We start from the raw sequence: 24,238 nt of genomic DNA on the forward strand, positions 1-24,238 counted from the left end.
TCTCTTTAAAGCTGGCATCTGGTAGTGATGATGTAGAAGTCATTTCTGCTGAGCTCACCCTGATTCAGAGAAAACAGGAAGGGTTAAGTTCAGGGCCTTCACCATATGAAATTGAGGCCTGAGTAAGGCAAGTATGGTTCTTACTGGGCAAAGGAAGAAACTGAAACTCAGCTGGGCTCCAAGACTCGGCATGTTCACACTGATGCTCAAGGCCTGAGCTCCTGTTCTTTAGAACAGCAAGAAGGAAGAACGCTGGACGCCTGAATTAGATACTGTAAGTGCGCAGATGGGACCGCGAGTCTCCCTCGCTGGGCAGGAGACTGCAGAGTTGGTTGGCACTGTCCTGTGTGAGCTGGGCCGGGAGTTAGTAGGGCCTGGCGGCCTCTCAGACGCTGAGCTCTAATGGACCTTAGGCCATTTCACTGTCATCACACACAAGAAACAGGAGGCTCAGAGCCATGCTACAGCTGACAACCAACCAACTTCGACCTGGCCCTCCAACTCAATCCTCACAACAGGACTGGGAAACAGGTGTTACTATCCTTGCTTTACAGAGGATGCAACGGTCAGTGAGGCAAGCCTCTTGACAAGGATCCTACTCTCAGTACATTGCAGACAGGAGCTTTGAGTCCTGCTCCTCTATTCAGACCTCCTTCCAAACCAAACTCCATCCAAGCTAAAGGGCTAGACTCTCCCATGTGTGGGACCACAGCTGGAAAGGCTCATGGAGGCCACATTTTACGTCAACTCTCTCAGTTTACAATACAAAAGAGTGGAGCCCCTCGACAGAAGTGATTGCTAGGGTTACTCGGGGAGAGCGTGACAAGCTGCACTCTCGGGAAACCCGAGACTCAGTTTCTTCTTTCCTGGGCAGGCTGTCTCCTTCCCGCAGCCCGCGGGGGAGGCAGGGGGCGGAGCCGAGCGGGGCCGCCGCGGCCGGGGCCCCGCGCTCCGGGGGCGGTCCCTGGCGGCCGCGCATTCCTGAGCCACCCGAGCCCGGCTCCTGCGCGCTCCCGCCTGCCCGGCTCCAAGGAGCCACGGCACGTTCGCGGCCGAGATCCCAGGGCTGGAGGGGGCACCCCGCTGCCGGATCTCCGGGGAAGCGCTCCAGCCGCCTCTGCCCAAGGAACTTTTCTTAGACCCGGCGAGATCCAGCTGCGGTGGGGGCCCTGGGTTTTCAAAGCTGCTGTGTGGATTCGGGGTGAGTGGGTTATCTGGTGTCGTGCGTGGGATTCCGGCTGCTCTGGTGCTGCCTCTCCCCCAGTGTCCTCCCAACTGCTCGCTCTTTATCTCCGCTTCTTCCTCATTTCTCTCTCTTCATCAGTTTTGCATTTCTCTTTTCTCCTGCTGTCCGCCCCTAAGTCCGGTGCTCCGGGAGGCCGGGGCTTGGATGGGTGGGCTCCAGCCCCACGGGAGGCGGGCTGCTCTCCCCTCTCCCTGCTCCCGCCGTCTCGGGAAGCGCGCCCCCTCCTCGGGCAGGTTCTGCTGCCGCTTTGCTCTCCGGACGCGGCGTCAGGGCTCAGTTCCCCGGCGTGAGCACCCGCCGTGGGCGCTGCGCTGGCAGTTTGGGTCTCTGCACTGCTCAGAGAGGCCAGTTATTTGTCCTACTTTTCTCAAAGCCCCGCGTGGAAGGCACCAGGAATTTGGATTCAGGAGTGGTGGATTCCAGCCCTGGTCTGCCTCTAGCAGTTTATCCATCTGTGAAACGGAGAAAATATTCTTTGCACACAGATCAAATGAGAAAGGTAATGTGCATCGTATCTTGGAGAGAAGCCCTCCTTCCAAGCTCCCTCCTGCTTCTTTATTGAGGACTCGGTTGTTTCAATTGCCAGTTCCCTTGCACCCCTGACCCCTCTTCACCAATTCCTTAAGGGCACAGGCTGTTTCCCATCCTCAGCGCTTGGCCAGGGCCTGGTCAACAGGCGCCCAATACTGCTTACTGAGCCAAAGAGTGAGAGATGTAAACCGTAACAACCTGTACAACTGTCAAGGTTGTTACCTGGACTGAGTGGCCAGGCTGGGCTCTTCTTACTCATGCCGCCCCACCTGTATCTTCCTGATAGTTCTAGTCGTTGGCCCCTGAGGGTTCTTGAGTCCCATTTGTCTAGAGATTCCTCAGAGCCCTAGGCTGTAGTGGTGATTGCTGCTCAGTCATTCAAGTAGTGAAGATTCCCTGAACATTTGCTATGATGTGTGGTCTCACTGCAGTGGGTAAATAGTTCAGAAGGACTGTGAACACTTGAATGGGGTTGGCGGTGAGGGGTTGGGGTGGGAGCAGTTCCCTGGGAGTCAGGAGACACTCTGAGTTACCTTGAGGGATTTCCCTATCTGGACCTCGCCTTTCCCATCTGTAAAATGAGGAAGTGGAGGTGGAACAGATGGGTATCTGCGGTTGACTATATGCTCTTTGGGTTACTCAGGCCACTCAGCAATCCTCTGAGCACGTATGAGACAGCCAGCTGAGCCTTAGGACGTCACGGACTTCTGTAGTTACAACCAGAAAAAAAAAAAAAAAAGGCCAAAGAGACGCGCTTCTCTGCTCCAGCTGAGACCTCCTGTTTTGAGCTGTCTTGGGGTTATGAATCATGCCATGGAGGTTATAAGTCATGCCGCATCAGAACTTCCCAACACTGACCCCTCAGAGCGTCAACACGGTGGGCTCCACTGCATAAAAGACCTGGGGATTCCCCTTCTCTGGCTCTGCTTGAGAATCACTGAGCTGTGATGAGGTGTTTGAGACAGAAAACAAATCAGAGGTTGTAGGGGCCGAGTGTGGTTGGGTCACATACTGGGCCCAAGAGCGCCAGACCAAGGGGGCAAAAAGGTAGTCATAGCCTCAGATGCTTTCCAAGCCATATTCTGAGCCTTCTTTAAAAAAAAAAAAAAAAAAAGTGCTTCTGTTTCTTTTCCATGGGTTAAAACAGACAAACATAGGAGATATTTCCCAGGAAAGAGGATCTTTATCTTGGTTGGTCTTACACTGCCACAGTTGGCAGTGGTATCAAAGATGGACACGTGTACTCACCCTCACAGTTTGTAAGAGTAAATGTTGGTATTGCCACACCCTGCTGACCGCTGCCCTGATTGGCCAGGTAAGCTGAATAATGTAATAATTCTTATACTTGACATTTATTGAGTGCTGACTATGAGTCAGGCATTGTTCTAAGCATTTTACATGTATTAACCCATTTAGTCTTGACCACAGTCCTATGAGGTAGAGACCATCATTGCATCCATTTTACAGATGAGGAAACTGAGGTGCACAAATAGTAACTCACCCGGATCACCCAGGAAGTAAGTGGCAGGGTTGTAGTTTGACCCCAGGCAGTTTGGCTCCAGGGCCTGTGAACCTCACTGGAATTGTGGGGCTCTGGGTTCAGGTCTTGCCCCTGTCATTCACTTACAGGGTGACCTGGAGGAGTTAAGTGCACATTTGGCAGCCACTGGACTAGTGAATCACTAGGGACCCTAACACCCTTCCAGCTCACTAAGGAAACAGACAGTGAACCTCAAGTGAGAATGGTGTACATCCAAGAGAAAGGCTAAGAGTTAGGTAGCCGGGAAGGGGAACAGGTCAGAATTGTATTTGTGTGGCATATAAACAGCAGCCAAAGAGATTCAGTGACTAAATCGTGTACTTTAAACTGCTTAGTGGTGTATGGATACAGTGTCCTTATTTTGTTGGTTTGGACTCTGGGTGACTGATTGGGCATGTGAATTGCTGGTGACCTACTACACCAGGCAGAAAGAAATGGAGGAGGGAGAAGGAAACAGAAAACTAAACTGGGTTCCCCAAATCAGTTTCAATTAATGATGACACATAGCTGGCACACACGTCACTACTTCTAATTCCCTGCCTCAGGCAGACACGGATAATCAGGACTTTCAAGACACCTCCACAAGGCAAGGGATTCCTTCTTAACTCTGTCCTGGACAGCCTCTGCTGAGGATTGTGAAGCATGTGTCTAGTCCTCCCAGAATTCCGGATTTGTTCCTCTGGGGTATGGTCTAGGACGTGAGGAGTTAAAAACAGGAGATCCTTCTTCTTGAGTACCTTCGGTGGCATCTTAGGAGACAGCTTGAGGCTTTTTAAAGATTAATCCTCTTTCTCTCATTCTTTTTCTGTGCTTTCTTTGACTGTTTTCAACCCAACCCCACCTGACCTGGGGCAGGGCTCTAGGTGGGGTAGGATGTCAAGACAGCAGAGTCAGTCTTTGAGAGCTGGCTGGCCCCTCAGAGATCACTTTGTCCATCCTCCCCAGGTGACTGGAAACTGAAGCCCAGTTTGAAAGAGGGACTTACTCAGGATCACACCGTGCTTTCGTTTTCTAATGCTGTAACAAATTAGCACAAATTAATGGCTTTTAAAGAGCTCTAGTGATCAAAAAGCTAGTATGGATCCCCCTAGAATAAAATCAAGGCATTGTCAGTCTGCGTTCCTTTTTGGAGTGTTTAGGGGAGAATTGGTTCTCTGCAGAATTGTTGGCAGAATTCAGCTCCTGTGGTTGTAGGACCAAGGCCACTGCTTTCTTGCTGGCTGCAAGCTGAGGCCCAATCCCTGCTTCTCAGGCTGCTTCATTTCTTGGCTCACTGCCCCCTTCCTCCATCTTCAAAGTAAGCAACAGTGAGTCAAGTCCTTCTTCTGTTTCTCTGACTCTTCTGCCTTCCTTTTCACTTTTAAGGGTTCATGTGATTAGACTGGGCTCACCTGGATAGTCCAGGATAACCTCCCCATCTCAAAGCTCTGAACTTCAATCACATCTGCAAAGTCCCTTTGCTTCTGTTCTCTTGGCTCCGCCTCGGAGTCATGCTTCCTTTTTCAGATTCAAGATTCTGAGGACTGGAATATGGACGTCTTTGAGGGGTCATCATTCGACGAGCCATCCACAGTGAGGCCCACTTTAGGAGGGTGACTGGCTCTGGATCACACAGCCTGGCGGGTGATCGGCACCACTGTGGTACCCCTCCTCCTCCACCACCGTCCCCCAACAGCCCACCTCATGGAGAGTCTCCTTTGTCAGTCCAGCACGCAGCAGGCACTTAGTCACTGGCAAATAACAATGATGGATGGTAGAGGCTTAAACAGGATGCTGTGAATTTGGCCCGGGTTTCTCTGCCGGCTCCCTATTGGTTTCTAAGACTCTGTGATTGGCTGGGTCAGATGGTACGTGCAGTCTTGAACAGCTCTGGCTGCTTTCTGATCTCTTTGAGATATCCTGGTGTTTTTCCATTTTTCCAGCCACAGACGAGCAGATAGAAACTCATGCAGGGACCAAGTCTTTGCACTGTTAAGAATTTTGGAGGAGATAGAAGCCAATTGGGATAAAATGAGAACAGAGTGCTCCTCAGGGACCTCCAGTCACTGGAAAAACTCCTCTGGCTTGATTTATTTCACATTTTTGATAGTTCAGTGCCCTGAGCATTCCTTCCTCTGGCCCCTCAATTTGGAACAAAGGTCCCCAGTGAAATGGACTCCTTGCTGAGGTGATAAATGCTTGAGGCTAGCTAATACATAATACTGTTTCCAAGAGTAAATGTGAGGCTGGGATGGCCTTCTCATACTGAACTTGATATGAGGGACCCCTCCTCCTCTTTCATCAGCCTCTCTGTCTTCTTCTGAGAACAGAGGGAGAAAGGTCCACACTCTGGGCAGCAACTCCCCCATCCAAACACCCCTCAATGCCCAGCCCCTGAGCCCAGGGAATCAAAACTTGAATTTGACTCACCAGCCCAAGCAAGTCAGCAGGTGGGAAGCCTAGAGGATGTAATTCTGAAAGGCCAGTGCTCCTCTGCCTGGTATTGACAGAGTGGGTGGGGAAAGAAAGAGGGCCCCTGATCCCTCCCGAATGTACAGAGACCACATCAGAGGATGCCATTTTAATCTAGAGATAACGTTCTGACTTTTCGGTCATTGAACTTCTTGCAGGGGTGGGGATCCTTTCTGGACCTCCCCCACCAACTGAGTTCCAGGAGTCAAGCTCAAATCTAAAGTTCTCTGGTCTGTCCCTGTTCATTTCTTTGTTGGTCCTACATTCACTGGGCCCTGTGACTGTGTGCGGGGGCCTGTGATGGGTTCGAGGGCACAGCAGAGGACAAGAGACAATGCTTCTGCTCTCCTTGTGCTTGCATTTGAGTGGGCAAAGATGGCCAGTAAAAACAGGCAAACAGTCTATTTTTAGACTGTGAAAAGTGTATGAAGAAAATGAAACAAAGTAAGAGACAGAATGGCTGGTGGATGAGGGTGGTAATTTAATGGAGTGGTCTGGAAAGGCTTTTCCAAAGAAGTAACATTTAAGTTGAGATCATGGCCATTGAGACATTGAACATTGAAGGGAAGATCTGAGGGGAAGAGCATTCTAAAAAGAGGGAGCAGCAAGCACAAATGTCTCGAAGTGGGAGCAGCCCTTGGGACACAGGTCATCAGAGACCCCAGGCTCCTAGGTGGCCAGTGGGCCCCTTCTTGGTACTTGAGTTGCCCTCTCTGGCCTCCATTCTCCATGTTTCCTGACAATCTCACCGGCTCTTCCTGAGGGTAGAGCCTTAGGAAGAGGTGCGATGCTGGTAAACCCTCTAGTCTACTGCCCTGTGAACCATTACCTCATTGTTCACATTCTGCAAGATGCTTCAAGAGACACCTCCAGCATCAGTGGCTCAGAGCTGGTCCTAGCTGCCTCCTCTGGCTGCCGAGTCTAGTGGAAAGGAAACACTAGCAGACTATCTGCTCAGAGCTGTGGCAGTGCTGGACTAAAGCCACACCTGCAGGAAGCCACCTGCCTATCTGCCTTTTCCTCCACTTGGGTGTAATTAAGCTGGCCGGCCAGCAGGAAGTCATTTCTTTTATTGCCTTCCTCCTCTGAGAACTCCTTGGTGGTGAGACCGGTTGGATAACCATTGGCAGTCTCTCAAAAGTTAACTGTTAGCTGCAGTTCAGATGTGGAGAGTGCGCGTTTCCGGTGGAGGGTCAAAGCTGGGATAGACTATCAAAGGCTGTTTGTTTAAGAAACTATCGCTGTGGTTTCCTCCAAAATAGGGTGAGCTTCTTAAGAGCAAACACTGAATTTATTTATCTCTATCTCCACACCCCCTCCTCAATCCCCACTGTTAATCACAGTGCCATAAATGTTTATTGAATTAGATGAATTGCTACGCTACCAGTTTCATACTCGGACTGGAGGAATAGGTCAGGTTAATCAATCCTGCTGACTGATTTTAAAAATCATTAATATGGATTAAGCATCTGTCGTCTTTGTTGACAAAGTAAAGACACAGTTGAAGTCAGGGATGCTAACGAACTAGCTCAAGCGGGTGGTATTTGCTTAGGCCAGTGAGTCCCTCTGGCCAGGAATGATTAATCATAGAACGAACGTTTCTAGACGGCTTACTGTTTGTCAGAACACTGCTAAGTACTGTATGTGATTATCTCCTGGAATTCTCCTAACCCTACAAGGCAGATACTATTATTTTCCCATTTTTGTTTTGGTTTTCAACTAACTAATTGGAAGCATTAGGAAGTTTAAGTAACTCATTCGAGGTAGCTCAGCTAGAAAGAGGAGCCATATTTACACCTAAGGCAACTGGCCTCTAAGGCTGGGCTTTTAACACTGCTCTGCAGTCTGACTGTTTAGGAAGTAATTCCCTGCTGTTTCCAAGTATTCTCTCCACTCAGAAGAGCTTCCATCACCTTACCCGAATACAGGAGCTTGGGGATTTGTTGATTTCAGAAATGTTTATTCAGTATCTACAGCTCCCGAGTAGAGAGGGAAGGCACCCTGTGGGGAGAAGTAAGCTGTGCTGCTTAAAATCAGCGCTGGGGCAGAGCAGGAACCCAGGCAAAGTCCACTCCTCTCCCAGTCTTTCATCCTCTTTGCACGCAGGTCTTTTCCCAATTTGGTGGACTCTCCCACTCTAAGTAGGATTCCAATCTCTCTCCCTCTCGTCTCTGATGTTCTTACCCACGGTGAGGAATAAACAAGTTGCGTGGCTTAGCTATTACCTTCTTCACTAGATTGATTTGCATCTGTATTTAAATCAAAGGGATGAAACACAAAGGGTGGTATTAGGTAGCCATGCGTGACTCTGACAGGCTGCTTTGCTTTGTTTTTGGGTGTGTGTGTGTGTGTGTTTGGTCCTGGAAAACCGTCTCACTGCCTCACTTTTGGTGAAGTTGCTTAGGGCTCTGAGCATCAGGGTCCCCCTTAGGCTTTTACATGGTAAAAAGGTACAATCAAGAATCCTGGCTGGATGGCTGGTACATCGTACTGTATAGCAGAAATTGACATATTGTAACTGACTGTACCTTAATAAGGTAAAAAAAAAAAAAAAAAAGAAGAATCCTGGTTGGCTCTCATTCTTTATATCAGTTCATTCTGTACCACTGCTTTCTCCAACTCCAACTCGACTGCCTACCTTCTATTCCCAGCTCTCATTTGAAACAGGATAGTGATGGAATTGAAAAGAGCACTGAATATCAGGAGGCCTGGGTTCTCGCCTGGACCCTGCCATTACCTTGCTACGTGACCTTGGGCAAGTCATGTCCCTCATCTGTAAAATGGAAGGTAGGTTATGTGTCTAGTTAGTGTCTAAATTCTGTGTAGATTTCTAGAATGCCGTTCATTTCTAGAAGTTTCATCTCCACAGAACAAACCCAGGAGGATATAGTATTGCTGTATTAGTTTTCAATTGCAATCATAACAGATTACTACAACTTAGTGTCTTAAAACATACATTCATGATCTCACAGTTTCCTTGGGTCAGGAGTCCAAGCACAGTTTAGCTGGGTCCTTACAGGAGCCATAATCAAGGTGTCAGCCAGGCTGCGCTGTCATCTAGGGCATCCATTAGGGAAGAATCTGCCTGCAAGCTCTTTCAGGCTGTTGGCAGATTTGTTTCTTGCAACTCAAGGCCAGCAGAAGAGGATCTTTGACCTTGGGGAAAGTTTTAGCCCTCTTTTAAAGGACTTTCACCTGATTAAGTCAGACCCACCCAGGGTAATCTTTTTTGATTACTTTAAAATCAGCAATTCTGGGACCTTAATTACATCTGCAGAATCCCTTCACCCTTGTTACGTGACCTAATCTAATCACAGGGTAATACCAGGGAACAGAGATTATGGGAGCCACCTTAGAATTCTGCTTGCTGCCATTGCTTTACAGGAATGGCCTATTTACAGTTGTCAATGGAGCACACTAGAGCCAGCTCTCTATTTTCTGAGTTACGTAAAATGACTTAATACATGAATTCAGTTCTGAAACTTACCTGTTCCTACCCTAAAACTATTCTGCTTTGCACTTGCTTTTTAAATGCAGTCTGCTGTGTTTCCCTTTATTCTCGTGTAATTATCATCAAAGTTATTTTCCTCTCATACCATTAAATGAACATGTAGTTATTCAGAGAGGAAATCATTTAAATGTTAACTTTTTATTTTTCACTAGTTTTGGTACTTTTCTATTTGAAATCATATACTGTAGAAAAGTATTAGTTTAAGAAATCTATGTCCTTAGCTGATTTCTAAAAATCTTTTTGTTTCATCAGTATTTGAGAGAGATGTGTTGAACTCTCCCACCGTAATTATAGATTTGTCTGTTTCTTCTTATCATCCTGAGATTAGATAGATAAAAGTTAAAAATCATTTTATCTTTTGGTATCTCTAGTTATATTTTTGCCTAGAAGTCTACTTTATCTGAGAGTAAGATCAGCTCTCTTAGCTTACAAAGTTCATAGTAAATGGTATTTCTTTGGTTTCCTTTTACTTTCAACATTTTTGAATCCCCATGTGTCTCTTGAAAAAAATATATATTTATATTTTGTTTTCATTTTTATCTATACTCTGACAGTTTTTGTTAGTTTGGGTTTAAATCTGCTGTCTCTTTATGTGCTTTCAATTTGACCCACTTATTCTATTTTTCTCCCCTTTCTTTTTTTCTCTGGAAGTTATATACACTTTTACTACTTTTAAATGGCTAGAGATGACAATATACATCCTTGATGTAACAAAGTCCAATGTTATTTGGTTCTTTTACCCTTTCCAAGACAATGCCAGAAAATGAGAACACTTTAATTCTGTTTCTTCTGCTGTTTATTTATTGTTATTGAATATTTAGTTCTGTATTTTCATCTGAAAATTTATTTTATCTTAATTCATCAGTTATTTTTGTTCACTTTATAGGTATTCTTCTGCTTTCTAGAGTCCACTGTTCCTGTTGAGAAATTAGCTGTCCAGTCTAATTGGGTTTCATTTGAAGATAATCTTTTTTTTTTCCTCTATATCTTTGGTTTTCAGCAGATTTAGTATAATGCACCTAACTACGGATTTCATTTTATTTATCTCACTAGGATTTCCTAGGGCTTCTTTAGTTTGTGAACTGATATCTTTTCATCAGCTTTGGAAAATTCTCAGCTATTTCTTATTCTAATGTTGTTTCTGACCCTTTCTCTCTGCTCTCTTTCTAGGACTCCAATTACAGGTATATTTTGTCATGTCACTGTTTCCTCTATGCCCCGTATTTACTTTTCTGTATTTTCCAACCTTTTACTTCTCTCTGCTTTATTCTGCTTTTTTTTTTTTTCTCTATGATCTATCCTCCAGTTCAGTAATTCTTTTTTCAGGTATGTTTCATCTACTGTTAATCACATTCATTGAATTTTTAATTTCAGTTATTATATTCTTCAGTTCTAGAATTTCTATTTAGTTCTTTTTAAAAAAATCTGTTGTATTCTTACAGTTTCCAGTTCTCTGTCAAAATTCCCAGTCTTGGGTTTCTTTTTCTTCTCGAACATAATAATCAAGGTTACTCAAAGTGCATGTCTGTCTGACAACTCCTTTTAAATCTTTTACTATTGTCTATTGTTTCTGAAGCTTCCATTCTTGTCATTTTGCCTTTTATTCACTATTGCTTATCTTTGGTTATGATCGGACATTACATGTGAATTAAAACTTTGAAATTTGAATAACAGTCTGAATTATGATGTTATCTCCTCTAGAGAGGATGTAAGTGTGCTTCTGCCAGGCGCCTGGAGGTTTGGAACAACTTAATTCAGTCTCAGGGACTGTGATGATTCAAAGCTGGGCTGCAGTCTCTGGGACTGGTACAGCTCTAGTTCACTCTTGAACCAAGAGTGCCCTTTGGAGCCCAGACTCAAAACGCAGGGGTTTTACCTTCTCGGTCTTGGTAGTCTTATAATCCTGAGTCTGTCGGGAACACTGCTAAGTCTCCATCCTCCACTAAGGGAAATGCTGCTTCAGTGCCGTCTCACCTCCCTGGATTTCTGTATTCTCCCAGATCTTAACCTGATAATTCTACATTATTTTGTTACTTCTTAGTGCCTTTGAACAGATTTTTAATTTTGGTCTAATTTTTTCTAGTTGTCCTCAATAAGAAGATTGATCAAAATTATCTAGTTTGCTATTACCAGAAGTGAAAGTCCTGATCTTAGTAGATTGCATCTCTCTCTTTTTACTGAGGTGTAATTGGCATATAACATGATATTAATTTCAGGTATACAACATAATGATTCAATATTTGTATATGCTGCAAAATGATCAGTACGTCTAGTTACCATTTGTCACCGCACAAAGTTACAAAATTATTTTTTCTTGTGATGAGAATTTTTATGATTTACTCCCTTAGCACCTTTCAACTATGCAATACAATATTCTTGACTATTGTCACCATACTGTACATTGTATCCCCACAACTTACTTATTTTGTAACAGGAAGTTTGCACATCTTGACCCCCTTCACCCATTTTGTCCACTCCCTGACCCCCCTCCCCTCTGGCAACCATCAGTCTGTTCTCGGTATCTGTTGGTTTGGTTTAGTTTAATTTTGTTGTTCATTTGTTTTGTTTTTTATATTTCACATATAAGTGAAATCATATAGTATTTGTCTTTCTCTGTCTGGCTTATTTCACTTAGCATAATATCCTCAAGGTCCATCCCTCTTGTCACCCATGCCAGGATTTCATTCTTTTTATGGGTAAGTAGTATTCCATTGTATATATACACCTCATCGTCTTTATCCATTAATCCTTGGGTTGTTTCCTTATCTTGGCTATTAAAAATAATACTGCAATGAACATAGGGCTGCATATATCTTTTCAAAGTAGTGTTTTTGTTTTCTTTGGATAAATACCCAGAAGTGGAATTGCTGGATCATATGGTACTTCTGTTTTTAATTTTCTGAGGACCCTCCATACTATTTTCCATAGTGGTTGCACCAATTTACACTCCCACCAACAGTGTACAAGAGTTCCCTTTCCTCCACATCCTCCCCAACACTTATTTCTTGTCTTTTTGATAATAGCCATTCTAACACGTGTGAGGTGATGTCTCGTTGTGGTTTTGACTTGCATTTCCCTGATGATGAGTGATGCTGAGCATCTTTTCATGTGTCTGTTGGCCATCTGTAGGTCTTCTTTGGAGAAGTGTCTATTCAGATCCTCTGCCCATTTTTTAACCAGATTGATATTTTTTGTTCTTTATATAGTTTGAATATTAACCCCTTATTGGACATATGATTTGCAAATATCTTCTCCTATTCAGTAGGTTGCCTTTTATTTTGATAGTTTTCTTCACTGTGCAGAAGCTTTTTAGTTTAATGTAGTCCCATTTGTTTATTTTTGCTTCTGTTGCCCTTGCCTCTGGAGTCAGATCCAAGAACTCCTTGCCAAGATCAAGGTCAAGAAGTTTACTGTCTATGTTTTCTTCTAGGAGTTTTATGGTTTCAGGTCTTTGATCCATTCTGAGTTCATTTTTATGCACGGTTTATGACAGTAGTCTAAGTTCATTCTTTTGCACGTGACTGCCTAGTTTTCTCAACTCCACTTATTAAAGAGCTGGTCCTTTCCCCATTGTATATTCTTACCTCCATTGTAGTAAATTAATTGGCTATATATGTGTGGGCTTATTTCCAGTGATCTGTGTGGTTGTTTTCATGTCAATACCATGCTTTTGTGATAATTGTGGCTTTGTAATATAGTTTGAAATGAGGGAGCTTGGTGCTTCCAGCTTTGTTCTTTCTCAAGATTGCTTTGTAATTTGGGCTCTTCTGTGGTTCCACACACATTTTAAGATTGTCTGTTGTATCTTCTCCTCATTCTCTAAATCTAGAATGGTCTTTGGCCAAAAACAGTGAGAGTCTGACCTGAACTTAGAAGAGAGCTCTGGAGCTGGCTTACTCCCCGCTCATACTCCTTGGTCTGTGCGGGTGCTTTGGAGGTAGCTGTAATTCAGGGTCAGGAGACCTGAGTTTGAATCCCATTTACTAGCTTTATGATCGCTAGCTGGTAAACCTCTCTCAGTTTTAGTTTCCACATCTGTAAGATAATATATCCTGCACAGGAATACATTAAATAAGTTAATGTATGGGACAAAGCCCAGTACAGTCCTTAGCACTTGGTATTTGTTAAACAAATGCTGGCTTATGTGATTCTGTGTTGGAGGAAGTGAGGGGAGGGGGACTTAACTCCTCTGTGCTTCTTGGAAGTAAAAGATTTATGTCTTCCGAGTAAATAACAGTAATTCCCAAGAGAGTATCTTGGACATAGCGAGAACTTACCAAATGAATGAATGAAGGAGTGAGTGAATGAATGAACGTCCTAGACAGATTTACTTGTCCTGACAGCACTCACCAGAAACAATATTGCTCTGTCAGGGCGGTGACAGTGCTTGTGAGGGAGGGGGAGCTCATATTTGAAACAGAGATGGATAGCACAGATTAGTCACTTTGAATTTAGTTAGTCTAAAACTCCTGATTTGTAGGAAATTTTACTTTATGAAATTTATATGTATTTTTGTTGGCACTAGAAAATTTGCAATATGATGGAATTGACTGGAACTTATTATTACTATTATTATTTGTAAAAGGACTTTCAGTTGCTTAAGAAAAATGGTTCTGGAAGTAAAACTTGATGTTTCTGAAGGAAGCAGTAAAGCACCTCCACTTTCTTTCCTAGTTTGGACCAAATAGACTACTTGATGGAATGAATTTCCACCTTTGAAGAAGGTACAATGTTTTCCCCCTCTGGAGGAATAATTTTCTACCCTTGCACTTAGCCTTGTTAATGGATACAAAATAGTCACTTGGGGATTCTTAACTTTTCCACTGAACAGTCTAAATTGCTTAACCTCATGGTCCAAAGTGGAGCCATGATGTCTCCAGTTCACAGGGCAGTCACGCAGGGCCTGGGTGGTGTCAGTGGCTGAAGATGCCAGTGGCTGCTTTGCTCGGCAGCTGTGGTGGTGGTAATGTAGTTTCTTAGACAAACTTCTATTGAACATGTGTTAGTTTATTATTCATTAACGAGGTAAATAGCAGATAAAGTTCCAGTTTAAAATAATAAGAATTTAGGCCTGACTGCTCTTTTAGCCTCTATGGTCATAAAAACATTTTTGTCAGTGATAAGCTTAAATTTGTGACATGAATGGCTTGGGCCATATTGTGACATGACGCATTAATCAGAAATCACAAGTAATATATCTACAAAGCAAACAATATGCTGATTGATCTATAGTTACTAATTAGATGGACCAAGAAAGTTTTATGCACTCAAAGGGAGCCAGTCACCCAGGTGCCAGACAGAGGTCAAACAGAAGTCAGCAAGCAGCAGCTTCGAGTCCTGCTTCTTCTCAAGCAAAATTTTCCAGCAGGCCATTAACGGTGCTGAACATCTGGTTTGTGTAGTTCTTATTTGGGGGACAAAATTTTTCTTTCACAGTGAGGTGAGAGGGGAGTGACTGGAACCTCTGTTCATGGGAGGGAACAGCCCATCGGAGAGCACGCTGGAGGACTGAGAGGGCTGGCACAGGGAGATGGTGCTCCCGGTGCCCTCTGACGCCTGGCCACGTGTACGGCCAGCCTTAGAGCCCTGGAACAGTAGCCCCAGAAGGGCCCTTGGAGAATATCACAGCTTGTGGTTTTCAGACTGTGCTTTGAGGAGCCCAGGGGGTCAAGGAGTGGCCGAACAGCTGTGCTTTACCAAGTGAGCAGGCCGCGCTAAGCAGGGACACCAGAAGACTAACTGGGAGAAGTTCTGTTTCAGATGTTTTCGGTTAGAAAAAAAAAAATGATTTAACTTCATCATAACATCAACATTTTGATGTTATGGTTTTGTATTGCTTTTAGTTTGAATTGTGTATGTGAAGTGGGTGGGCGCCCTAATCTCTAGTGTTGAGGGTCTCTAAGGATATTTACTCAGCCCTGCTGACTGGGTAGGACCCCAAACCCCGCTCGTCGGCCCCTCCCCAGCATTTCTGAGTAGCTCTGATTTCTCTGTTTTTGTGGTTGGGGTTTTAAACAGTTTCAGGTGTAAACGAGTCATAGTGGTACAGGCTAGAATACAGGTTACCGACAAAGTTTCATTGATTCATCTGCCTGTTCTGTTTTGTTTTAGGGCCAGTGACCAGATCAGATTCATGTCTTTGAATGATTATTCTGGAAGGGGGTGGACTTGAAGGTGGGGGACGACCTCTGCTTCAGTGTTGCATGATTCTTGGTTATGAGTGAGCCTTGAAGCCTGAGTGCCCGTAAATGACAGGTTTTCCTAATGAAAATCAGCCAGGGAGATTCTGTATTCCTGGCAGTTGCAGTCACAAACTCTGTTTGATGTTAATGAGCTTACCAGAAAGGGCTTTTGCGGGGTTCCTTTGGCCCAAGACAGGCTAGCTATTGATGTAATCAGGAGACCGCAGAGAATGACTTCTCCCGCCCCCGCCCCTCTTTAACAGTGTGTGTCTCCTGTGACTCACGACGCCGTGCCTTAGACCTTGGAGCAAGTCAGCACGTTTCCGAGGCTGAGGGAGGGCCAGCGTGCGCCTCTTCCTCTGAGGTAGGCCCCTGCCTGATCCTGTGGCCTTGGGAGCCTTGCCAGGGGCTTCTCCTCCATCCTGGAACTTGCCCAGATCTGACCAGACTGACTACAGAGCACAGGGGAGTCCATTCCTGAATCATAGTGCTAAGAAGAGTCATAGAGGCCTTAGAGTTGAGTCCAGGGGTTCCTGAACCTGGCTGCGTGTTCAAATCACCTGGAAAATGGGGGCGAGGGGGGAGGAAAGGCCCCTTCCTCTCCTCTCCTGAGTCTAATTCACTAAGTCTGTAATGGGCCCCAGAATCAGTGTTTCTTAAACTGTCCTAAGATGGTTCTCACTTAGCACAGTGTACAGCATTTGGTGACCACTGATCTAGTCTCACCCTTAAAAGATCTAACCTCATACTTTAATTTTATTTGGCTACATACATGTATGTATGTAGTCTTTTTTTTTTTTTTAATATAGAGAACTATAAAGAAAAACCCAAAACTAAAAAGTCCATTTTTCCCTCAACCAGTTGACTTAAAAAAAATTAAAAGCAAGACATGCTCATGTGTAGAAAACTCAAACAGTATAAGAAAGTGAAGGGTGAAAAGCAAAAACTTCTCCCACTCCTAGTCCAGCTCCCAAAGGTAATCACTATTAACACTCTTCAGATTCTGCTCATAAATGATTTCACAGTTATATACCCTTCCCTAACTACTTAATTCTACCAAATCTGAACCAGGGAATCATCCTATACACATTATGCTGCACTTTACTTTTTCCACTTAAACCATTTGGGAGCTCACCACAGATCATCATTCTTTTTAATAACTGTTAAGTACGTTAATATTTGTAACACACTTGGAACAATGCTTGGTATGTAGCAAGCCCTATGTATTTGTTAAATAAATGAGTGAAAATTGGTGCACGGTATTCCATTATATGAGTATACTCTGCTTTATTTTACAGTTTGTGGATACGTCTGTTGTGTTGGTTGCTATAGCAAACAGTGCAGAAACAAACCTCGTTGTATGTATGTCTTGGAGACTGTACCTTGGGCATGGCGATCAGGCACTTAATGCAGTCACAGTGGACACAGAGCCAATGCATTAAAAAGGAAAAGTTACTAATTTAGGTAAAAGCAGGAAATGGGACTGGAACTGGGAATTTTGCCTGGGACCTAGAATCATAGATTTATAGATCTTGGATCTAGAAGGAACCAGAAGAGATTGTTTGTTCCAGCCTTGTGACTTCTGGGCAGGGAATGGGTTACACCTGTGGTTCCCAGGTTGCGCACTGAGCCCTGGGGAGCCGCACTGAACTTGCCTGGAAAAGTGTGTGTCTGGGAGCTGCGGGGTCTTTAAAATCTTTGACAGGAATATTAATATTTGACATCTCTCAGACACTGTGCAAACTACTAGCTCAAGATAGTTTATGGTTTAACATTAATCATACTAAATTCCCTTTGGCAATGCTGTATTTTGTGAAGCTGAGTTTTTGGCGGTTGCTATGATACAACAAGCACCACACACAAATGAACGGGGAATAGGAAGCGAGCAGGGCATCATCTGATCTGACTCCAAAGTTTGAAAAGTTGTGCAATGCCTCACAGTTGTACACATGCCATTAGTAAGTTTCTGGCTAAGAATGAAATACACATTTTTTTCTTTCAATTTGTACGTATTATTCCTTCAAACAGTTACTAATTTCTTAGAACATGAATGCTTATTAAACTGAAGCTAACTACGTAATAAATGGGACTGCTAGGTATTTCTTTTGGCCTGGAGGGCTGTGAAAAAGTGACTGAGACACTAAGGGTGCTGTGAATTTTAAAAGTTTGGGAACAACTGATTTACATCTTTATCCATCAGAACTCTTTGAGCTGCAAGTGAGAGAAACCAAACTGACACTGGCTTCAGCAAAGCTAGAGGATTATTCACCTGTATACCTGGGATGCCCCGCATTGCAGATGGTGTCAGACTGGCTGGGTTCAGGTGCTTAAATGAGGTCATCAGGGCTCCACTTCTCTTTCCATCTCTAGAACGGGCTCTCCACACGTGGGCAAGAGTCCCACACCCAGCCTCTCCAGACTCACATCTTTACAGTTTAACAAACTCAGCAGAAAGAATCATCGTTCCTAATAGTAGGTGCTTAAAAGCCCTGGAAGGACTTTGGTTGACCTTGCCTGGCCACGTGCCTATCCCTGAACTGGTAAGGGCCAAGCCTCGGTCACATGTCCATCCCTGTGCAAGTCCCTAACTTAAGCACACAGAAAAGGTAGGTTCTGTTCCCAGGAAGGTGGGAGAAGGGATGCAGAACCAAGAACAATGAATTTCCCATTTGACAGATGAGGGAAGAGAGCAGTGGTGTGACAGTTTAATAGTCACACGTGGAGAACCTGGAGGCCCTCCCATCTGGTTTCACTTCTTTGGTTAAATTAACTACATCTTACATCTTTTAAGGCTTTAGAGTCCTTACCTCCACAATGGGAATAACTGAAGATAAAGGCCAAGAAATGAAAAAGCATGGCAATAATACTCCCCTCCTCAAAGTCCTGGTGGTTGAAGTGAGCACTGGGTGAGGTAAAACACATGAAACGCTTAGCACGGGGCCTGGCCCGCAGCAAGCCTGCAGTAAAGGAGGCCATTATCATTACTGACTAAGCCACCTTAACACGTACGGAGCTGATAAGTGACCTACCTTCTGACTCCTGGGGCAGGCTTCCATCCAACGAGGGAGGCAGGGGGAGGGTAGCACACGCTGATGTCCTCTTCTCCTGTCTGTTGCAGAGTGAAGCAGCATGGACGCCGTCAGCCAGGCCCCCATGGAAGCCGTGCTCCCCAAGCACATCCTGGACATCTGGGTCATTGTCCTCATCATCCTGGCCACCATTGTCATCATGACGTCCTTGTTGCTGTGCCCGGCCACTGCGGTCATCATCTATCGCATGCGGACTCATCCCGTCCTCAGTGGCGCTGTCTGAGAACCTCCCAAGAGGGGCAGGTGAAGGATGAGGACAGCGTCCCCTCCCCCAGCTTCTTTCCCTTCCTCAGAAAAGCAGCAGGAAGGACTTCGGAGCGTAGACTTTGGAGTCTGATCTGTGAGGAGACCTGAGTCTTGGTTTTGATCCTGCCACTGGCCAGCTGCGTGAGTTCGGTGAAGGGACCTAATTCTCTGAGTTCCAGGTTCCTTATCTTCCAAATGGGGAGCGTGATCCCTGCCCGTCCTACCTCATGGGGTGGTGAGAACCAATGACCTAGCGGAGGTTAAAGCTGTTGGTGAGCAGATACGCAGGTGTTATCACTGAATGCTGAGAAGCTTTGAAGAACCAAAGACCCTAATTGCTGATGAGGGCCTTCAAGGGAGACATGGGCAGAGCAGCCTTTGCCAGTGCCCCTCAGGTGCAACCAAGCAAAGGCACCCTGTCCTCGTTCCAAGGGACCAACAGCATGTGGCTCAAAGTTACTGTCTTTGAGGTGCCACCCCCTCGAGTTTTCTAATTTGGGAGGGAACTGAGCATAGCAGGAGGAGGGAGATGGGTGGATCTTCCCAGGATGCCAGAATCTCTGCCCCTGTGCAGTCTGGAGGGGGCCCTGCCATTTCTTGGCAATGCCAAGGGAGCTGGGCCGATGGCTTCTTTCTCCACTGGAGTCCCATGGCTTTGACACTCAGTGGGTGTTGGCAGATGCAGGGTGGCTGAGATCCCTGGCCAGCTTTCAGGCCCTCCAGCCCCATCCCCTGTGTCCCCCTCTCCCCCAGCTCCTGCTATAATTAGCTCCGCCGCATGGTGTGTCCTCCCTTCACTCCCTCCCACCAGCACTGCAACCATTCCAAGATACAGACTTATATTTTAAGAGATGTTCCCAGCACTTTTGGAACTAACTCAAACAACAATGTTTATTTTAAACGCTAAAATTTATATTTATATGTATAGAGAGATTTCTGGACCACTCAAGCTCTTTGACTAAAATCAGGAGCATGGGGGGGATTTATTAAGTTATGTAAGAAGACAGCACAGATACCAGGATGCTATTGTGTGAAAACAAAGCTTTACTTTGATCTGATTTCATTGATGTACACAACTAATTTCCAGTAAAGTGCTAGAATGAGCACGTCTGAAGTCTTTCTTTGTAAAGAGTACCTATTAAACTCAGCAAGAGGATTTCACTAAGTTTATGACCATAGGGGTCGATTGAATATAGGAACAGAAAGGGAAAGAGGGCAATCAAATCGACTTCCAGGGTTCAGTGAGGTGGTGGATAGCTGTGCAGTTTACACAGACCTAGAATGCAGGGGGAAGAACAGATTTTGGAAGTAAGATGATGAATTTAGTATCGGGTTTAGTATGTTGAGTTTGAGGTGCTTGTGATATTCACGTAGACACTTTAAGGATGCAATTGGAAACCTGGTCTGTTCCTTGGGAAAGATTTTATGGCTGGAGTTACGTTTTGGGGGATTATCTGCATACAGTAGATATGCCACCCACGGGGACAGGAACACCCTGGCAGAGTGTGCAGACTGGGAGGAGTGAGGGGCTGATGCAGAACTTGGAAAGTGCTAAAGAGGAGTGGAAGGGGAAGAGAGGGGAAAAGCCAAAGCAAGGAGACTGAAAAGGTCATGTGATACGAACTGATCATGAGAGGGACGCAGTCGTACTTTGTGAGCGAAGGAAGGATGGGAAGTTAGGAAGTGGAGACAGTGGGAACAGACAACAATTTCCAGAAATAGAACTGTAGTACAGAGGTAAGCGAGGAGGGTTTCAGGAAAACTGGTGGGACAGAGATATGTGATGAGATTCTGATTGGTTTCTCAGCATCTATTCCAACTTTTTTCCCCCCCTAATATGCCTTCCCAGGGGGCAGAGGCTGGAAAGTGGAAAACTATACTGAACATGAAACACTCCCATTTGCTTAACTAAACTTTAGCCAGAGAGTCATATGTGATTTAGGTTATGCTAATCAGATGCATGCATTAGAGGCTGAGCCTGGAGCCTAACTGAGGTGGGAGAGAGACCGCAAGGTGTGAGGCGTTCATGATGCTGCTGTGAATCCAAGCAGCAGCAGCAGGCTGGGAACCGCTGGAGGTGGGTCGAGGCTGCGTGTGCTGCCCAGCCTTTCTGAGTCTGATTCCCGGTCTGTAGAGTGGAGGGTATCAGAATTAAATGAGAAAAATCCTTCCATGGTTTTAAGGTGGGTGAGCATAAAGACTTTCAGGCAGTCCACCAGATGGCGAAACAACTCTGTCTTCAGATGGAACAATTAGCTCATAGAAGTTTCCAGAATCAATCCTATCACCACATTCCTAGCAGCTCGAGCTTCAGACACTCTGGAGGTAACACAGGGACTGTCCAGTCCAGCCTCCCCTGTAATGAAGGACTCCCCTCTTTAATGGTGGGGTTTCCACTTGGTGCCTCCTTGGCATTTCCCTGTGTGGCCCTAGGCCGCCTGTGTCAGATTCGCCCAGGAGCACTTGCTTCACAATTACCGCAGTGAGCAGGTGAAAATCCGGAGAGCCATGTGCCGATGAAAAGGAGCCCCATCTTGCTGAAACCCCCCCTTGATAGCTGTTCTGTTAGAATTCTCCCTTCAGCAAGAGAAGTTGAGACCCACGCCAGCTCAGCCCTCTTGGGGCCACACTGAAGAGATCAGCTCCTTTTTCCTTGTGACAGCGTCTGGACATTTTGAAGACAGCTGTCATAACCGACCTCATCCCATCATCTTCTCCAAGTGGAAATTCACACTTTGCATTATGCTGTCACCCTCCCTCCCTCCCTTTCTGGGAGACAGTATAGCGAGAGACTAAGAGCAGGGGCCTGAAGAATCTTTATTAGCTTTGTGATTGTGGGGAAGTAACATCAACTCTTTGAGCCTCAGTTTCCTCACATGTAAGACAGATATAAAATTAAACTTAGCACACAGAATTGTTATGAGTACTAAATGGGGTCACAAATGCAAGGTGAAAAGGTAGAATACAGCAAATGCTCAATAAATGTTATCTGTATTAATGAGTCTGTTTCTCCACCTGTCAGATGGTTGTGACAGCTACTTCTGAGTGTGGGGAGAATTAAATGAGGTAATATAAGTAAAGGATTTGGCCCGTGTCTGACTCAGGAGTTTCTCAATAATGTAAAAACAGCGCAGGGCTATGATCCTAATGGGGTGCGATTTTAAAAAATGACTAGTTAGAGCAGTGAGATTAGCACAAAACTTCCCTCCTGGCACCCTCTGGGATCGGCACTAAATTCACAAAGGGCCTTAGAACTAGCTTAAAAGTTGTACCTCTTCTCCTTTCAGTAATTATTTCCTAACTGAGTCATAATTATTTAATAAAACACAAAGTTTTCAGTTTTAAGTTTTACTTCTTCACGGAAATTGCCTTCGAAACTTTGAAGAGTGCAAAAACCCATTTAAAATCCTTCAGTAAGACAAAACTTGAATCAGGTCTTTACATAATTCTTGCTAAAGAGCGAGAATGGAAATGGGGTTGTGGGAAGACGTAATGATAATAATAAATTTCCCTGTGAACCCTTAATCCCAACAGTTGAAGAAGCAACTTTTAAATCGCCCAAATCAGACAAATAATTTAACTGAGGGGTATGGAAGGCTTTTCAGTTCCCATAAAGATTTACACGCTAGAAAAAAAGCTTCTGTGTTAGTCGATCTCTAACTCTATTTATCAAAATCATAAAAGTCATTGCACATATTTACATTTGGGCAGCTTCCATTACACAGTGAATTGTTGACATGCACAAACTTTCGAGTTAAGCAGACCGAATTCCCATCTGGCTCCACCAGCGTGTTCTTTTGAAAGTAGCTGTCTCGGAGCCTCACTGCCCTCATTTGTAAAAGGGAACATCGTGTTTATCTCTGCAGGGACACTGGATGGATTAAGGGAGGCTCTGTACCTAAAATATTTAGAGAGCCCAGCCTGTGGTGAGTATACGTCATGCTTATGTTACCTAAAAACACAGGCGGGTCATCAGCTCTGTCTTAGAGAATGTAGACACGAGCAGGGCAGATCTCTGGATTGGTCACGCTAGGTTGGTTTCACCCGAACACCTCAGGAAACATTCCCAGGGCACCAGCAGGAGAATGGAAAGGGGGAGCAGACTGGGGTGGGAGTGGGTAAGAGACAGCTCTTCTGTGTTCCTGGACTCAGTTCCAATGTGTGTGTGTGTGCAGGCTTCCCTGCACCAACAAGCAACTCTCAGACATGAGCAAGTGTCTAAGAATGCAACTCAGTTCTGACACTATCTACCTGGGACTAGCATCAAATTCTGCAGGTAAAGGGCTCAGCCCCATGAGACCACACTCTATTTCAAATGCCAGTTGCTAACCGATTGGTTATAAATCAAGAGTTTTCCACAACCTCCTCCTTGGGTTCAATTAATTGGCTAGAACAGCTCACAGACCTCAGGAAACACATTTACTCCCTACATTGCCCATTTCTTACAAAGGATATTAAAGGATAAGAATCACCAGCCAGATGAGGAGACACACAGGGTGAGGTCCTGAACAAAGGGGCTTCTGTCCTCATGGAGTTTGGGGCTGGGTGCTGTGGGAAGTGAAAACATTATGGTTCTCTAGCCCAGAAGCTTTCCAAACCCCCTCCTTTTGGGTTTTTGTGGAGGCTTCATTACATAGACGGGATTGATTAACTCACAGACCACTGGTGATTGGTGGGACTGAAAGTCCCACCCCTGGCGTTGGTTCCCCTGGCAACCAGCCCTCATCCTTAAGCGCTTTCCAAAAGTCACCTCATGAACATAACCCAGTTGTGGTGAAAGGGATTTGTTATGAATAACAAGACACATGTTTCACCTTTATGACTTTGAAAAGTTTTCAGGAGCTGAGAACAAGAGACCAAAAATTGTAACAAAAGAGCATTTCTCTCATTGCTTAGGGAATTCCAAGGGTCTGGGGAGCTGTGAGCCAGAACTGTGGATGAAGGCCAAATACACATGAGAAATATATTTTGGTCAACTGAATGACCAAATATATATATTTCTTACAAACCACAATATCACAACAGCTAAACAGTCTGAGGAGATATTAGGGTAAGTCGAGCTGGCTAAAGCCAAGTTGGAGGACTGTGATTGGTGTGTGTTAGGATTCCTTACTGAGGTTTTGATTTGTGATGTGGGCTGGGCCACGGGGTCAGCCTCCATTTTGTGGGTCCCACTATATGAATTAACTTTAGCACGACAGTGTAGAGAATATGTTGTATCAAAATTTTAAATTGTTATTAGTGGCTTTAGAGTTTCCACCACTGAAGTTTTTATACTTCTGATTACTTTTAAACAAGATTTGCACCTCAGAAAACATATTTAAAATTTTGTTGTTGTTGTTGTTGTTGTTGTTAGAAAAATTCCCATATAAATGCTGCTGTCTCATCATATACAGCAATTTTTCGGGTCATGTATAATAAAGAATAGATATCTACTCTGAA

At 44.8% G+C, this 24,238-nt stretch overlaps 1 protein-coding gene across 5 annotated transcripts; it reads left to right on the forward strand.

Annotated features, from left to right (window-relative positions):
* Positions 1-909: 909 nt before the first annotated feature.
* On the forward strand, positions 910-24,238 carry SMIM3 (small integral membrane protein 3). 5 transcript variants are annotated; one of them, XM_032477128.1, is made up of 5 exons: positions 911-1,201; positions 1,620-1,745; positions 15,725-15,825; positions 16,760-16,925; positions 18,580-24,238. In XM_032477128.1, exon 5 carries the CDS (start codon positions 18,591-18,593, stop codon positions 18,771-18,773), a length of 183 nt encoding a protein of 60 aa, XP_032333019.1. In that variant the 5' UTR covers positions 911-1,201; positions 1,620-1,745; positions 15,725-15,825; positions 16,760-16,925; positions 18,580-18,590; the 3' UTR covers positions 18,774-24,238. The 5 variants fall into 5 exon arrangements, with proteins under 5 accessions (XP_032333021.1, XP_032333019.1, XP_032333020.1 ...); XM_032477130.1 differs by lacking the exon at positions 16,760-16,925 and having other exon boundaries at positions 910-1,201; XM_032477129.1 differs by lacking the exon at positions 15,725-15,825.

The sequence above is a fragment of the Camelus ferus genome, chromosome 3 (genome assembly GCF_009834535.1).
Source record: "Camelus ferus isolate YT-003-E chromosome 3, BCGSAC_Cfer_1.0, whole genome shotgun sequence".
NCBI lineage: Eukaryota > Metazoa > Chordata > Mammalia > Artiodactyla > Camelidae > Camelus > Camelus ferus.